This window comes from Rhinopithecus roxellana, chromosome 2, assembly GCF_007565055.1.
Source record: "Rhinopithecus roxellana isolate Shanxi Qingling chromosome 2, ASM756505v1, whole genome shotgun sequence".
Taxonomy (NCBI): Eukaryota; Metazoa; Chordata; class Mammalia; order Primates; family Cercopithecidae; genus Rhinopithecus; species Rhinopithecus roxellana.
The window spans coordinates 121,826,159-121,843,181 of NC_044550.1; the positions used below are offsets into that span (position 1 = coordinate 121,826,159).

Sequence of the window (17,023 nt, forward strand, 5' to 3'; positions counted from 1 at the left end):
TTCTCACTTGTAAGTGGGAGCTAAACGTTGGGTACTCATGGACATAAAGATGACAGCAATAGACACTGGGGACTAGAGCGGGGAGAGAGGGAGGAGGAAAAGGGTTGGAAAATTAACTATTGGGTAATATGCTAACTCTCTGGATGACAGTGTCCCAAACTTCAGCATCACAAAATATACTCATGTAACAAACCTGCACATATGCCCCCATATCTAAAATAAAAGTTGAAGTTATTAAAAACAAAAATAAATTAGTAAAATATGTCATTAAAAATGTAAAAAAAAAAAAAAAATCACCTGCAACTTCCTGTTTGTAAACTCTAAGTATTTCCTGTGTGGTTGACCTCCAGAAAATGACTGTCATATCAACAGCTTCTGAAACAGATAAAACATACCCTCATCTTATGGAAATGAAATATAGATTTTGAAGTCTTATAAAAAGTTTTAAAATTCATTAATTTTGCCTAGAAAAGTAAGCAAGAATCATATGTAGTCACGTTAGGCTAGTATTTGAGGAATCCCAGCTAAAAAAGAAATACTACATGAAACTTAGAGTGCAAAGACTCATCTCTTTGTTCATTATTTTTTAATTTTAGAGTTCCATTTAATGTTTAGAGTTAAACATTAAAAAAGATAACTAGATGATAGTGAGTGTGGATAAGATTATGGAATATTCCTTTAAGGATTAACAGCCCAGAGCCTCTGTTCATTTCCTTCTCACATGCCATTACCTCGGATTTTCACTTGTTAGTGTCATCACAGTTTCAAGTTTTGAGGGATCACTGGGATTCATGTATTTGATTCAGATTTGTACAAATGATTTTCTATTTGATAAGTATATGGCCTTTTTAATCTGTTCTTTTCTGCAAACATTAATTTAGTAAAATTGGCATCTCTGCATTGTTTATTTTCAAATATGTAATGACTATGGTTTTGTGCTCAAAGGACAGTTTCTGAACTTCCAATCTCAGGTGTGTAATTGAACATTTTAATTATTTATAGCATGTTTATACAAACATATATTGGCAAAAAAATTAACATCCAGTGGATTGTAAATAGTATTTACAATCGTGCATTGTGTATTTCATTTAAAATGTATACATTACCTTAAGAAAGATAGGGTAAAGGTAGAGACAGAGGTAAGGAGAGAGAGAGAGAAAGAGAGTTTCATCTAAGTTAAAATTTGGAGAAAAATAATAGAGGACCTGATCACTACTGGGTCTGTAACAATATTTTAAAGTACATTTTAACATGAGGGAGTTTCCCTGCAAGATAGTCATAATTGAAGTATTCTAAAAACTTGTAAAGTGCTTGTATTATAACTAATTTCATAAATAAACTTTATTGAAATTATCTCCTAAGACAGTCTTGCTAATGTTATCATGTTCTTACCATTTTTTAGGATTAAAAAATAAATATGATAATTTACAGTTTCTTTGGCAACAGGAGATGATGATTCATACAGATCTGACAGTGTGCTTGAGTGTTGTGGGTTTTTTTTTTTTCTTTTTAATTTTTAAAAATGTTATTTATTTATTTATTTATTTATTTATTTATTACTGGGAAAGCTGCCTACTCATTTTTTCTTGAAATAGGCTACTTATGGCCGGGCGCGGTGGCTCAAGCCTGTAATCCCAGCACTTTGGGAGGCCGAGACGGGCGGATCACAAGGTCAGGAGATCGAGACCATCCTGGCTAATACGGTGAAACCCCGTCTCTACTAAAGAATACAAAAAACTAGCCGGGCGACGAGGCGGGCGCCTGTAGTCCCAGCTACTTGGGAGGCGGAGGCAGGAGAATGGCGTGAACCTGGGAGGTGGAGCTTGCAGTGAGCTGAGATCCGGCCACCGCACTCCAGCCTGGGCGACAGAGCCAGACTCCGTCTCAAAAAAAAAAAAAAAAAAAAAAGAAATAGGCTACTTAAAATAAATCAACCAGACCCTGCCCAAGCTTATCCCCTCTCCAAGCAGTTCTAAACTACAGGATGCAGTGGAGCAGTTTGACTGAGACCTTGTTCAACTAAAAGAGGCCAAAGTGATATTTTTTTCTTTTCAGAGGAATATATAGCTAATAGTATACACAGACATACTTTATCCCATTGTATGTGGCAACATGTATTGATAAGACAAAGGAGTAATTTTTCTGATTAAAAATGTTTTTCTTTCAATATAGCTCGCTCTCTGTTTAAATTTATTAGAATATTATTTTGTTGGAATTTTATAGTGTCTTGTGTGTACAACATTTACTATTTTCAAAGAAATTATATTTTTTATTTCAGGAATATACAATTGATGTTTTCTTTCGACAAAAATGGAAAGATGAACGTTTAAAATTTAAAGGTCCTATGAACATCCTTCGGCTAAACAATTTAATGGCTAGCAAAATCTGGACTCCAGATACCTTTTTTCACAACGGGAAAAAATCAGTAGCTCATAATATGACAATGCCAAATAAGTTACTTCGAATTCAGGATGATGGGACTCTGCTGTATACAATGAGGTATGTTTTTAGATTTGATTTGATGCATTTATATACTAAGAAATTTTCATGTATTAAACAACCAGTCAATCTAGCTGCCAGGTATTAGCAAAAGTTGAGTGTTTTCTACCAGATTATTGAAGTACCCATAATATGCTTTGCAAATGTTTTGATTTAAAAAAACTATATAAAATAGTATTTATGAGTTTGAGTCTCATCTTAGTTCTTTAAATGTTAAGAATTGCCTTTATTATTATGAATTGATGTTTTTGGTTATTCTTCACATGATGTTTTTATTAAGTATAGTTTTAGTAATATGACTTGAATTTTATTTGTATCAACATACAGTTTTAATATCTTATCAGATATCCCATCAAAATGTTTGTTATTTCATAGTAAGACTTTATTTATTTATTCATTTATTCATTTATTGAGACGGAGACTTTCTCTGTCGCCCAAGCTGGAGTGCAGCGGTGCAATCTTGACCCACTTCAACCTCCGCTTCCTGGGTTGTAGTGATTCTCCCATCTCAACCTCCCAAATAGCTGATATTATAGGCACGTGTCACAATGCCGCGCTAAATTTTGTATTTTTAGTAGAGACAATGTTTCTCCATGTTAGCCAGGCTGGCCCCAAATTCCTGGCCTCAGGTGATCCAACCACCTTGGCATCCCAAAGTGCTGGGATTACAGGCGTGAGCCTCCATGCCCAGGCTAATTTAGTATTTTAATTTTCATTATGAAGTTACTCCGAAGAAAAAATAACTATTTTAAATTCAGAGAGAAAGCTTTATTTAATAAGGCTTACAAGTATATTGGATACCATAAACATGTACTAGATTGAACCATATGAAATTGCCATTTTGTAATTCAAAAAGTATCCAATAGCATTGTTTATATGATTTAAACTTTAATAAAATTTTCTTGCAGAATAGTTGTTGATCCTAAAACCTATTACATCTTAAGCATATTCATGAATTAATTTTGTAAAATAAGTTACTTGTATTATGTAAGAAAAAAATCACAAATCTAGTAAGATTATGTGGAATCTAAAGCTAAAATGTTTCATAAAAGATTTAAAACAGATATTTGACATCAGCGTTATATATAGACAGAAACGCATATTCCAGTTATTTGATGTGTTATTATTTCATAAGTGCTAGATTTCGGTTATGAAAGTTATTTAAAATGGGACAACAATACAGTCCTATGCTATTTTTGATCTTCAAAGAAAAATTTCTTGAGGACTCATTACTAAATTGTTCATTGCCTAAATGGAAGTGCTAGTTAGTCTTTCTGCCTCTGTTTCTCTCTCTGGATCTTGCAATGTATTCAGATGCAATGCCCCTGTTGACTTTGTATGTTGATCATTTCTATGAACTAAGGCAATGAGTAAAACTTTAGGGTTTAAATAAAATGCAGGCACAGGACACATAGAACTTTGGAATATATTGTCTAAGGTTCTATTTAAACATTCTCTTAGAATTTAAGCCATAACGAATTGTGATCACATTTGTTTTGCTCATTATAACAGATTTCTCTATAAATTTTATTTAGTACCTGCTATATCCACTTTGTCTTTACATGAAATGGAATAATTGGAAGTTTGAATTATATCATATTTTCTATGATTACTCTTTGTTGCAATCATGTAGATACAGAAACATATATATTTAACATTCGTAATTTGTGTTTATAATTTATCCAACAATCTAAACTTGACAAAGTTATTTCTAGGAAATACATATGTGTATGTATTTATATCTAGAATTATGTGTATAACTGTGAATATATATGCAGTATACAGTATTAATTCAGAATTCACATATGTTGAAGGGAGCTCCTCTGAACTAATATTGAATCCTTTGATCAATTTTGCTATATGTTTGTTGATGAGCTAATGGAGACAATAGCATTCTTTTAATGATAGAGTACGTTTTGTCCTTAAGATTTCAAGTGTTAATCATGAGCTTAATGAGAAAGAGCCCTTTAAAATGAATATGTAATTTCTTCACTTCTTAAGAAACTAAAATGGCTAAAGTATATTTTTAATTATTATTTTCATTTGTACTAATAATTTGTATATGCCAGTGTCTTCTGAGGGATCACCTAAACATGAATGAACAAAATATTATTTAAATATTAATGAGCCTAATAAAATGCTGTGATGAAGACTCTACCTCTATCGAGTCTGTTGACAGTAATGATGAGTGATTTTTCTTGACTTACCAATATACTTAAACAAATAGTGGAATTTTGACTTTTAGGCTTACAGTTCAAGCTGAATGCCCAATGCACTTGGAGGATTTCCCAATGGATGCTCATTCATGTCCTCTGAAATTTGGCAGTTGTAAGTACAGGGATGAAGGTACATGTTTTGGGTCAATAATATCAGGGAAATTCAGCAGCACTGCTTAATTGTCTAGTTTTTTTCCTCAAATTATGAGATGATCAACAATTGTCAATAAGATATGGAAGTAAAAGCCATGCTAATTTTCCTTAAGGAACATCTCTCAAATATTATTATAATTTAATCACGATGTTAAACAATTATAACCTATTTTTACTGCTAATACAGAATATCATGTAAAATTAGACCAGGAATTCCTTGAAGTTTAGGACTGTAATTTACCTTCTTTTCCAAGTGCTAGAACATTAAAAACTCAAATGTTGCTTTTTTATCAACTAAGAATGAACTGGAAAGGATAGATTCTATTGTTTATTAAAGTGGCAATCAGCCTGTTGCAAATGACATGCACAGAAGCTTAGTCTGTGTCATTGTCTTCTACTGTAACTAATGGAAGGATTTCTTTTTTATTTCTTAAAGGAGATAATGTAGCTGCATTGCTACATTCTGGCACCTTCTATGTACATAGGACATTTCAGAAAAGGGTTTGTGAAGTTAGCTCTTCTTTAGGTCAGAGGAGTTATATCTTGTGTGTCAAGAAGATGCATTCATACTTCCAGAATAATTGAAAAGGCAGAAGGTCAAATAATCTCCCTAGTCCCACATGACATTCTGGATAGGTTCAGCATAAATCCATGAACAGAGCTGAGCAGCCTCTCTTTTGTGTGAGGGTGTCCTATTGCCTGACCTTTTTAGAGACTGATCTTTCTGGCACCCTCATCTTTGTCCCTTCTGAACACCTTTTGACTTTTTCTTCATTGTTGAGTAGAAATACAGTACTCTCACCTGATTAAAACTATGTATCACTGAATAGTGTGCCTTCTCATAAACTGTATTAAGCAAAAGAAAATGGAAGAATGGTGGCTCATATGAATGCAAAACACTCTAATTATTTTGATGATCCTACTTTTGTGGTACAAGAATTGAAATCTGGTTTGTTCTTGCAAAAGGTGTCAGTTCTCAATTTTCTTTGAGAATCTCCTCTTTATTTAACTACAAAGCCTTCTTTTATTGTCATGGAAACCATAACTTCAGTACTGGCATTTCTTCCAACATTATTTAAGATAGTCAACCATTTTATACTATGTAAACATGATGCTGAGAAAACCACAGCAGATGCAGCAGAGAAAGACTTATTTCCATTACATAAGTGGCATTATAGAAAAAATTGAAAAGCCTTGATACCAAACAAGAGATTAATTCAAGATGTAATCATGTTGTAAGAAGCACTTTTTTTTTTTTTTTTTTAGTCGACAAGCTATTGTTATTAAGTCATCAAATATAAATGATGTGATGGATGTCCTGATTCTGAAAATGAAATAAGCACACTTGAAAATATTTAAATAATATTTAAAAATCTCTTATACTGCATCTATGGAGTGCAGAAATATTGCATGCTTGAGAATATAGTTTTCTGTACCCAGAAGGAGCTATGAGCAACAAATGAAGTTTGCTGCTAGACATTTTTTGTTTAAGTAATTAGCACTAATTTTGTTTTCTTCACATTTATTTTCTGACACACTGAATAAACAATTTTATGTTATTTTATTGTCTTTGCCTGTAGTAGGTGCTTGATGCATAAGTATTAAAAGTATGAACACCAGTGTGGAATAATACACAAGCCAAGTCAAAGTTGACAATTTTGGCATAACAAAGTTTGGCAGAAGCAGCTGTGAATTTTTCTTCTATTCATTTATTCCTTCTTTACTTGAAAGCCCTCTTCTTCCCTACCCCCACTCCACAAAAAGATTGGATTTCAGGAACTTCGTCATTGTCCTCAATCAAAAGAAGCATTTTTTTCTGTGTGCTTACAATTTTAAATTCAGTCCTGTTTTGTTTTATTCCTATTGCTGCACATCTTTGAATTTTTCCTTGTTTTTTAACTTGATTTTAGAATTTCTGAATGAAAGTCTAGGGATAATCTATTCATTAAACCAAAAGAAGCTGTAAATTATCTTTCAGATTAAAAATTGATAGGTAAAAGTGTTCCTATTTCTCCACATCCTCTCCAACACCTGTTGTTTCCTGACTTCTTAATGATTGCCATTCTAACTGGTGTGAGATGGTATCTCATTGTGGTTTTGATTTGCATTTCTCACTTGGACTCGGGAAGGGGAACATCACACACTGGGGTCTATCATGGGGAGGGGGGAGGAGGGAGGGATTGCATTGGGGAGTTATACATGATATAAATGATGAATTGATGGGTGCTGACGAGTTGATGGGTGCAGCACACCAACATGGCATAAGTATACATATGTAACAAACCTGCACGTTATGCACATGTACCCTAGAACTTAAAGTATAATAAAAAAAAAACAAAAAACAAACAAACAAAAAAAAAAAAAACAAAAAAAAAATAAAAAAAAATAAAAAAAAATAAAAAAAAAATTGATAGGTAAAAATAATTTTGAAGTATTTTTCCTGGTTACCAAATATTAAGAATCAGTTGGTATACATCTGCTTAATGCAACATAGGACTCAAAAATGGGTTAATTAACACAAACAAGATTATTTAATGGTAGCTTAATTTAGAAGTGGAATTCCTAATGAATTTTGTAAAACTGTCTTTCTCTCCCTTGATACTTTACTGAGAAACATTATTATGACCTCTTGGCTTATATGTGTGTTGATGTATATAACTGCCTTTTTCCGGGAGAGGCTTTAATCTGCACTGCATAAATTTCTGCTGCATTATTTTCACCATACACAAAATCTCAAAACTATATTCTTATCTGACTAATGAAGTGCAGTAGCTGCTTTTTCAAAAGACATATGAAGAATCAGTCACTTTCCTTAATAAACTCTTGAGTTCTTCTGTAGAGTTCCCTCTTCCATAGCAGTAAAGAACATAGTTAAAATATTATGACTTAATTTATTAATCTAGTGAGAGTGAATTGAGAATCTTTCTTGTGTGTGTCAGGCACTGTACCTGGTCCTGGAAGTACAAGCATGAATCAGTCAGAGTTGCTGCCTATCAGAATCTCATTAGTGCCTTTAAAATGTCATCTCTTTTATAGGGTTTCATTTTTTCTTATTTATGTTTAAAAGAAACATTATAATTCAAAAGTGATGTCATTCTACTTAAAAAAAAAAAAACTTCATTATTAATTGACAACTACAGAGTATTGTGAGGCCCTTCCAACGTAAAGTAGATCATTTGATGGATCTTTTTGTTAAATTCTGTGCCATTTCAAATTTTATTGGAGAGTCAGAATATGTATTCATGGGGGAAATGAAACAAGCCACTTGATCTACAAATGAGTTGCTAGTTATTCACATTAGTAATGTTGTTGTTTAATTTTCTCAGTGTAATCAATCATTAATGATTAATGAATTGAAATTACTTAATTAGAAAACTAAACCTTAGAATAATTAAAATTCATTCATATCAAATAATATGAACATTTATCTACTATTAAAAGTATATACATATATAAATATATACATATATATACATTTTTAGAATCTTATTTCAAAAATTACTTCACCTAATATAATTTAATTGTGAATATAGGTGACTATATATGTAGTGATAAGGGTGTTTCACTGATACTGACATTTAGTAGCAACATTCAGAAAACCAGACAACATTGCCATTAGACAATGCCAAGTATGTCATTAGAAAACACAAACTCATAATCATTTACTCTATTGTTACTGATGGTTGAGTGGAAATTGATCTGCAATCACAGACTTTATATCAATTTCAGAACCAGGGTCACCACAGTATGGTGCTATTAAAGTTAGGAAAATTATAGATTGCAGAGAATGAGATTTCCAGTGTCCTAGAGAGCTGGAGGTAGAACTATTGTCAGAGACAACTGGCCCTTTCTGTCCCTTAATTGGTAATGTGACTGTGATGTTGAGTTTTGCTCAAGAACTAGGGGTAACTATACTTTTAAACATTCTCATGAGTAAAAGTGCATAGAAGTTCTTCAGAAGGTCAGTAGTATAGAAAGAATTACCTGTTATTCAACTGTGGGGGGGACTCTGCCTATATGGAGAGCTTATCTGTTCCCCAGTGGTGCATGGAGAGGTAAGAAAATGCCACTGCCAGAGAAAGGCTAAGACCAGACATGTTGCCTGCATGCCAGCTCTGAAGTCATCTTACTTCTGCTAAGTTCTTCATCCAATAAATCAGGAAGTTATGTCTGATCTGGTTGCATTTTTTTCCTCTTCCTGGCAATCCATAGTTAAACTGGGATGCTATGAATGTGTAGTCTAGTGATATCTGTGTGCATTAACTCATTTTAAAATGAGCATGATTTTAAAAGGATTTGCAACTTGATGCAAGTATAGCATTATTATTTGTCTTATATGTTTTATAATAATTACTTTTTATTCTAATGAAATGCATTGTATCATGATAGCTAACTCATTTAACTCTTAACTAGGATACATTTATGTCCAAAAATTAATATAATTTTGAATTATGATTTTTATCTTATGAGTGATTGCTATTTATAAATAAGCTAAAGAGCTTATTTTACCACAGTGTCTTCATATGCTACCTTTGGCCTAACGGAGATGTTCTAATCATCTCAGGGCCCAGGAATTGTAATAGACTCTAACAACAAATTTGCTCTTCACCTTTCAAAGTGGTTGCAATAAATATACTGTCAAGGTCGTGATCGTCTCTTTTGGTCCTCTTCATAACTCTCATATTGAAGTAAATTCAAATGAGACATTTTTGCCCTAAATGTGATGTTTAAGTATTAATATTGAAAGTATATAGTGATTGCATGAAATACACAACCGTTTGTGTAGCACTAGATTGATGGTTCTTATGAAAATGCTTAAAATATTATTTTTTCTGATTTCCTATAGATGCATATACAACTTCAGAGGTCACTTATATTTGGACTTACAATGCATCTGATTCAGTACAGGTTGCTCCTGATGGCTCTAGGTTAAATCAATATGATCTGCTGGGCCAATCAATTGGAAAGGAGACAATTAAATCTAGTACAGGTTAGTAAAATTCTTCTTAAAAAAAAGAATAATATTAATAGGTTAAAGGACTTAGAAGTGTGTCAGATTGCTTAAAATCTTTTGCTCTTGAGGTCCAAGAGCTAGCAGCGTAGGCTGTGCTTGGGAGCTTCTTAGACATTTGGAATCTTAGGCCCTACTCCTCATTAAATCAGAATCTACACTTTAACAAGATTCCAAGATTAATAGTTGCATTGAAGTTTGAGAAACAGTGGCCTAAAATGCACTATGTATTTGCAACATATGTGTCTTCTCAAAGTAATGAATTTTAATTTTTACCTTCTGACAAATGATTTTTTTTTTTTTTTTTTTTTTTTTTTTTTGAGACAGAGTCTTGCTCTGTCACCAGGCTGGAGTGCAGTGGCATAATCTAGGCTCACTGCAACCTCCACCTCCTGGGTTCAAGTGATTCTCGTGCCTCAGCCTCCCGAGTAGCTGGGACCACAGACTCGCCACCATGCCCACCTAATTTTTGTATTTTTAGTAGAGATGGGGTTTCACTTTGTTGGCCAGGATGATCTCGATCTCCTGACCTCGTGATCATCCTGCCTCGGCCTCCCAAATTGCCGGGATTACAGATGTGAGTCAGTGTGCCCGACCAACAAGTGATAATTTCTTTAGTCTTCTATTTATTCACCCCATTCTAGATAATTTATGATTATTCAACTTTTGATATTGATAATTACTACAGGCACATGTAGAAAGTTGATTCCCTCTCTGAGGGCCACCTTCACTTAAAAATATTAATAAATAAATAAAAATAAAAAGACAAAAAAACAGCTGTGTGGACTAATTATCGACATTTGGCAATAATTAAAACACAGGGAGCAGAAAGGAAGGTAGATATGAGGATTAGATAGAAGTGACTGAAGCAAATTAGCACAGACACATAATAGTGAAAAATTCAGAATTGGCGATAGGGTTAAAAGTGGGAAAATGAGGGCCAGAATATCAGTCTTGGAGATGTGGCCAGAGATCAATACTCTTGGAGCCAGAGAGCACTGAGTTAGAACAATCAAAACAGAGACTTGAGGTTTATACCAGTGGGAATGAGGGGCCTAACCAAGTGAAATAAACCATTGGCAGAGAGCATTTATGAATTCTGAATTCCTTTGGTCAATAAGCATGACTTAGAAAGGAAAACAAATCCAAATTGAACGTCTCTAATTTGAAAATCTAAAATCCAAAATGCTCCAAAAAAAAAAAAAAAGAAAAAAAAAAAACCTTTTGAGTGCTGACATGATACTCAAAGGAAATACTCATTAGAGCATATTATATTTTATATATTTTATATATTTATATATTTTTCTTCCAGGTGAATACACTGTAATGACAGCTCATTTCCACTTGAAAAGAAAAATTGGGTATTTTGTGATTCAGACATATCTGCCTTGCATCATGACTGTCATTCTCTCCCAAGTTTCATTCTGGCTTAACAGAGAATCTGTGCCTGCAAGAACTGTGTTTGGTGAGTGAATATACACTTTCCAGTACAGCAAATTATGTTTCATAGCACACTTTCAAAAACACTCTGTCTCTTGATCCTCAAACTAATTCTTTGTAGTATGTGGGGTGGGGAGTATTGTTTTTGCTTTGTAGCTGAGGAAGTAGGCTCAGACTGGTAACATAGTGCTATGCTGTTAATAAGGGATATAAGGAAAAAAGAGTACTCAGATATTCTGAAAACACACTTAGACTTCTTTCTGTTAAATCATACTGCTGTTCAACATTTGTCCTTACTATATTTATATAGGGAGAATTTTCTTAGAAGTTTTGATTTACAGTCTCACTACCATATTTCTAGGCTTTCTATATTTTTCTGTTGTTTTTAGATGAGGAGTGATGATCTTACAACTTTAAGTTAGAAACAGAGGTAGAAAGGGAGGGAAGAAGGGAGACCTCATTCACTTTTGTTAGAGTGTTTGATTTTCTTGAATAAAACTAGGGAGGGGAATTTTTAAATTTAATGTATGGAATTCCATATAGCTAGACTTTATATGTTTGTTTTGGTTTTGTTTTGCGATGACTAAATATATTAGTACTTTATATGAGACAGAGAGAAGCTGGTGCAATGCCTCATGCCTGTAGTCCTAGCAGGTTGGAGGCCAAGACGGGAGGATACCTTGAGCTCAGGAGTTGGAGACCATTCTGGGCAATATGGCAAGACCTTATCTCTCTAAAAAAAAAAAAAAAGTTAGCCAAGCTTGGTGGCACACCTATAGTTGCAACTACTTGGGAGGCTGAGACAGGAGGATCGCTTGAACGTGGGAGATTGAGGCTATAGTGAGCTGTGATCATGTGGTTGCATTCCAGCCTGAGTGACAGAGCAAGACTATGTCTCAAAAAAAAAAAAAAAAAAAAAAAAAAGATTCCATGAGTTTATTTAGTAAAAAAGTTCATTTTCTTGATTGAAACCATGCAGAGGAATTTGGTTACTGTTTTTTGGATATATAGATATATAAATTGGGCCAAGCACGTTTTGTAGCAAAGTAGATTACCTTTGTGTGCTTGGTCCACTCTTTGATTTAGGAAAGTTTTATTGAGGACTTATTTTGTTAGATTCTGTACCAGGCCCTAGAGACGCAAATATGATAAAATATAGTCAGTGAATTCAATTACTTGGTGTAGTGGATGGCACCGTATAACCAAGAAGGGTAATAAGGTAAAGGTCTTGTAAAAGAGGCATAGACAAGTTATCATAGAAAACAGCAATATGGATCCTTCCTAGAGCTGAGTAAGTGGCTGAGTTACCATTTGAACTGAGACTTGGAAGATGAGTAGGAGTTTCCCAGGCCGATGAGATGGGGCAAGAATCCTAGCTCAAAAGAATAGATTGTGCAGTGACATTAAGGGATGAAAGATAATGGCATGTTCATTGAAAGGGAGCTGTTTCAGTGGCAGTGGAGATATGGATAGAAAATAGTTTGAGGCTTAGATGAGAAGGGACTTACAGGTCATCATAATAAAATGTACTTTTATCTTAACAGGTTATACCAAGTCACTATGGTGTTTTGGACCATAACATGTCTAAAGCTGTCAGAACAATGCCTAGCATTTAATAAATGGTATATAATTGTTAGCTATTCTTTTTCAAAACCACTTTGTTGAGGTTGATTGACATGTAAAAATCTATACATATTTAATGTATACACCTCTTTCAATTTGGGGAATAGAATACATCTGTGAAACTATCACCACCATCAAAGGTATAGAAGTATTCATTACCTCCCCAAATTTTTTCCACCTCCTTTATTATTATTGAGTTGTGTGGAGAGAGGAAGGGTAAGGATACTTAACGTAAGATGTACTCTCATCGCAAATCTTAAGAAGACAATACATTGTTGTTAGCTGTAGCCACACGCTATATAGTAGATCTCCAGATCTAATTTATCTTGCTTAACTAAAGCTATTATTCTTATTATTAATCTGCTCCTATTTGTACTTTAGAAAGATATGACATCTTTGCAGAGGATGAATTGAAAGATAGAAATTACAAGCGGTAGGGGAAAAGTTAAGAGGCTACTAAAATAGTTCATGTGAGAAATTACTAGGTTATTTTAAAGGAAGACAGTAGAAAAAAAGGAAGAAAGAAAAGAATCAGAAGATGTTTGAGAGAGAGAATCAATGGATTCGGTGAAGATATATAACAATCATAGAAAAAGAATAATTTGAGCTAACCTAGAATTTTTCTTGGATAATTTAAGTGGATAATGTTGCTATTAATAAAAGAAAACATGAAGAGAGAGGGCAAATAGGAAAACTGATTGTAGTTTGAGTTATGTGTATTTTGATGTTCCTTATACTATCAATTTGATGTTCAGTAGACAATAGAAGTAAGTATCTGGAACACAGATGAATAGTAGAAACTATTGATAAATATGACAATCATTAGTGAAAAGATGATAGAACTTGTAAGTCTAGAACTTATCTCCAAGAAAAATTAGGTGGGTGAATGTGAGATCAGAGGACGGAATCTTTAAAAATCCTAAAATTGCAGAATAAAAACGATCTAATTGGAATGACCAGAAAATAAGGAAGGAAACCAGAGGATGACAATTTTCTAAAAGGAAAAGATGTTAATTTCAACATCTCAAAATGCGTGCGCACGCGCGTGCACACACACACAAACACAGAGATCCATACTGAATATATGATATCAAATGTGCATCGATAAGTCTAAAATGCATTGAATCCATTTGACTAGTAGAAGGTTACTGATCTTCAGGAATTAAATTAGTCCAAAGTTTCTTTGGACTGAAATAGGATTGAAATTGAAATAAGAAATAAGAAAGGAAAAAAGCTGAGCATATAATCAACTTGGAAGAAGAAAGAGATTAAGACAACTATACAGACAGGTGAGTCATTGTCATCATTATTATTATTGATACATAATTATTAACACGAAAATTTGAACAACATGGGGAATTACTTTATAAGAAGCCACATACTATGCATGTTGCATACTTCCTTACTTATTTTTTTTCCAACGAGGTAGATTATAATATCTCTTAGGAGGAAAGAAATGAGACTCTAAAATTTTAGGTATCTTGTCTAAGACCTTAAAGCAGAGCTTTACTCCAAGGCTTAAGTTCCTTAAACTACATCTGCTGCTGTCATGACTCTCCTTTAAGTGGGAGAGATCAAGAAAGAGTAAGAAAATTGAACATTTGTATAGAAGAGGGAAGAATTTCAGATGAACAATTACCTAAAGAAAATACTTGTAATGTGGTTGGGTTGACCAAAAAAAAAAAAAAAAAAAAAAAAAAAAAAAAAAAAAAAAATAAAAAAAAGATATCCAATTCTCCAACATGTAATAGGCAACGCAAAACAGACTTTGTTGGTACTTTCCTCTTTCCAAATTTCTGTCTGGCTGTTTAACAAACACATATTTTTTTCAATCTTTGAAAAATGTTTTGTACTGTTACATTATTGGAGGAATAAGTTTGCTTAGAGACTATGTCACTAACTAGAAACATGATTCAAATGGTAAGTAACCTCAAGGTATTATATTGAGTTAAAACTGCAACCTAGTTGTGTAAGATTAATAACAAAACCGTTTTGCAGACTAGATTTGATGGAAAAATTTTAGAAAGAACTACACAAACACAGCATGCATCAGAAATAAAGGAGTAAGAAGAGGAGTGAATGAAGAGGATAGTAAAAAGAGCAATTTTTAAAAAGTGAATGCACCTACATAAATTTCTTTTACATTTCAGGAATAAAAAATTTAAATCAGAATATGTCTGCCAAATCAAATTTAACTTAGGGTTACAAACATTTGTTTGTTATTACAATGTCACTCATGTTTCCTTTGTACTAATATTACACATGCTTATAATCTATTCCATTTTATTATAGAATATTTGAAGCATTTCACATGGTACTACATAAGTTGGTTATTTTCCAAATAAATGCTTTGTTCAATTTTTTGCTCAGTGAACAAGAAGGTGATATTTTCGTGACCTGTAATTGAATTATGTAGAATATAACTTTAATATTAATAATTAGGATATATGATTCTAATCATATATATGTAAAATGTATGATCTTTTAAAAACTGTACATTTAAGAAATAATATGCCCTCACTATATTTGGCAATTAAACCTAGGCATTATACTAGAATTTTATAGAAAATTCCAAGATAATTATAGTCTACAATTTTAGTTGATACACAATTTTCAATGTGTGGTACATACAATATATTAATACACTAATATCTTCACTTGTTAGTGCCCTAAACATTTCTTAAAAAGCTCCCCTTTCCTTGTTCTCTTTTGGTGTTTTATAAATGCCTATATCATGGCACAAATTAAATTTCATTATGGTAATTCTCTTTACACGCAATTCTCATTCTCCAGACAGAGAGTTTCTACACACAGTTATTAACATAGAGCTTGGGACATTTTAAGTGCTATAAAATATATGATAAATAAATGACAGATAAGTTGGTGGAGGGACAATAAAGTGATCTATAGCAATGGATAATCTCTCCAAATTAAACTCTCCAAATGAACAATATCAAAAAATTAGAACAAGTTCAATTCTAAGCATCATCATATGTGTTTCCACTATTGTGAGGACAATAAAACAAAACAAAGCCGACATACACTCATGCATATTCAGAACTATAAAGATTGTCTCTGTAAGAAAAACACATGTTAAGAGTTTTAAAAGAACACATAGGAAATGTAAGCAAAGAACATTAATAAAATGATGAGCACAATTGCAAAGAGATAATCTTAGAATAATAAAATTGAGAAACAAGAAAACAGAAGAGACAGTGAAATAAAAATAATTACAATGCAGAAACAGCAATTACACATTCTTCTCAAATGAACATGAAACATATTTTAGAATAAGACTTATATTAGGTTATAAGGAATTCTCAATAAATGTTAAAAGGTTGAAATAATATGAAGCCTCTTCTCTCAACACATTGGAATAAAGCCAGAAGCAACTGTAGAATGAAAACTGGAAATTTTACCAATATGTGGAAATCAAGCAACACACTCTTAAACAACCAATGGATTAAATAATAAATCACATGGGAAATTATAAAACACTTTGAGGTAAATTAAAATGAAAACACAGCATACCAAAACTTACGAGATGCAGTGAAGTCAATGCTCAAAGGAAAATTTGTAGCTATAAATGCTTACATTAAAAAATATGGAAGATCTCAAATAAATAGCTTTACACTGTAAGGGAATAAAAACATAAGGACAAACTAAACCCAAAGACATTAGAAGAAAAGAAATAATAAAGATTAGATCAGAGGTAAATGAAATCTAGAATTTAAAAAAATGGCATCAACAAGACCAAAAGTTGGTTCTTAGAAAATATCTGCAGAATTGACAAATCTTAAGTTAGATTGCCTCAGAAAAAGAGAGAAAAATCAAAAACTAAAATCAGAAAGTAGGGCATTACTAGGGATTATAAATAATGATATCACACTAACATGTTAGATAATTGTATTAGTCAGGGTTCCCTAGAGGGACAGAACTGAGATATATATATGTATATACGTACATATGCATATATATGTATATATATGTATATACGTACATATGTGTATATATGTATATATGTATATACGTACATATGTGTATATATGTATATATATGCATATACGTACATATGTGTATA

General features: G+C 32.7%; 1 protein-coding gene across 4 annotated transcripts in view; it reads left to right on the forward strand.

The window, feature by feature from the left end:
* GABRA2 (gamma-aminobutyric acid type A receptor alpha2 subunit) overlaps positions 1-17,023 on the forward strand; it is a 150,717-nt gene that overhangs the window by 80,861 nt on the left and 52,833 nt on the right. For all 4 annotated transcript variants that reach the window (XM_010358015.2, XM_010358014.2, XM_030917098.1 and 1 more), the window contains 4 exons: positions 2,279-2,499; positions 4,745-4,827; positions 9,715-9,858; positions 11,192-11,344. In XM_010358015.2, the coding sequence (XP_010356317.1) occupies positions 2,279-2,499; positions 4,745-4,827; positions 9,715-9,858; positions 11,192-11,344 (601 nt within the window). The remainder of the gene's footprint in view (positions 1-2,278; positions 2,500-4,744; positions 4,828-9,714; positions 9,859-11,191; positions 11,345-17,023) is intronic.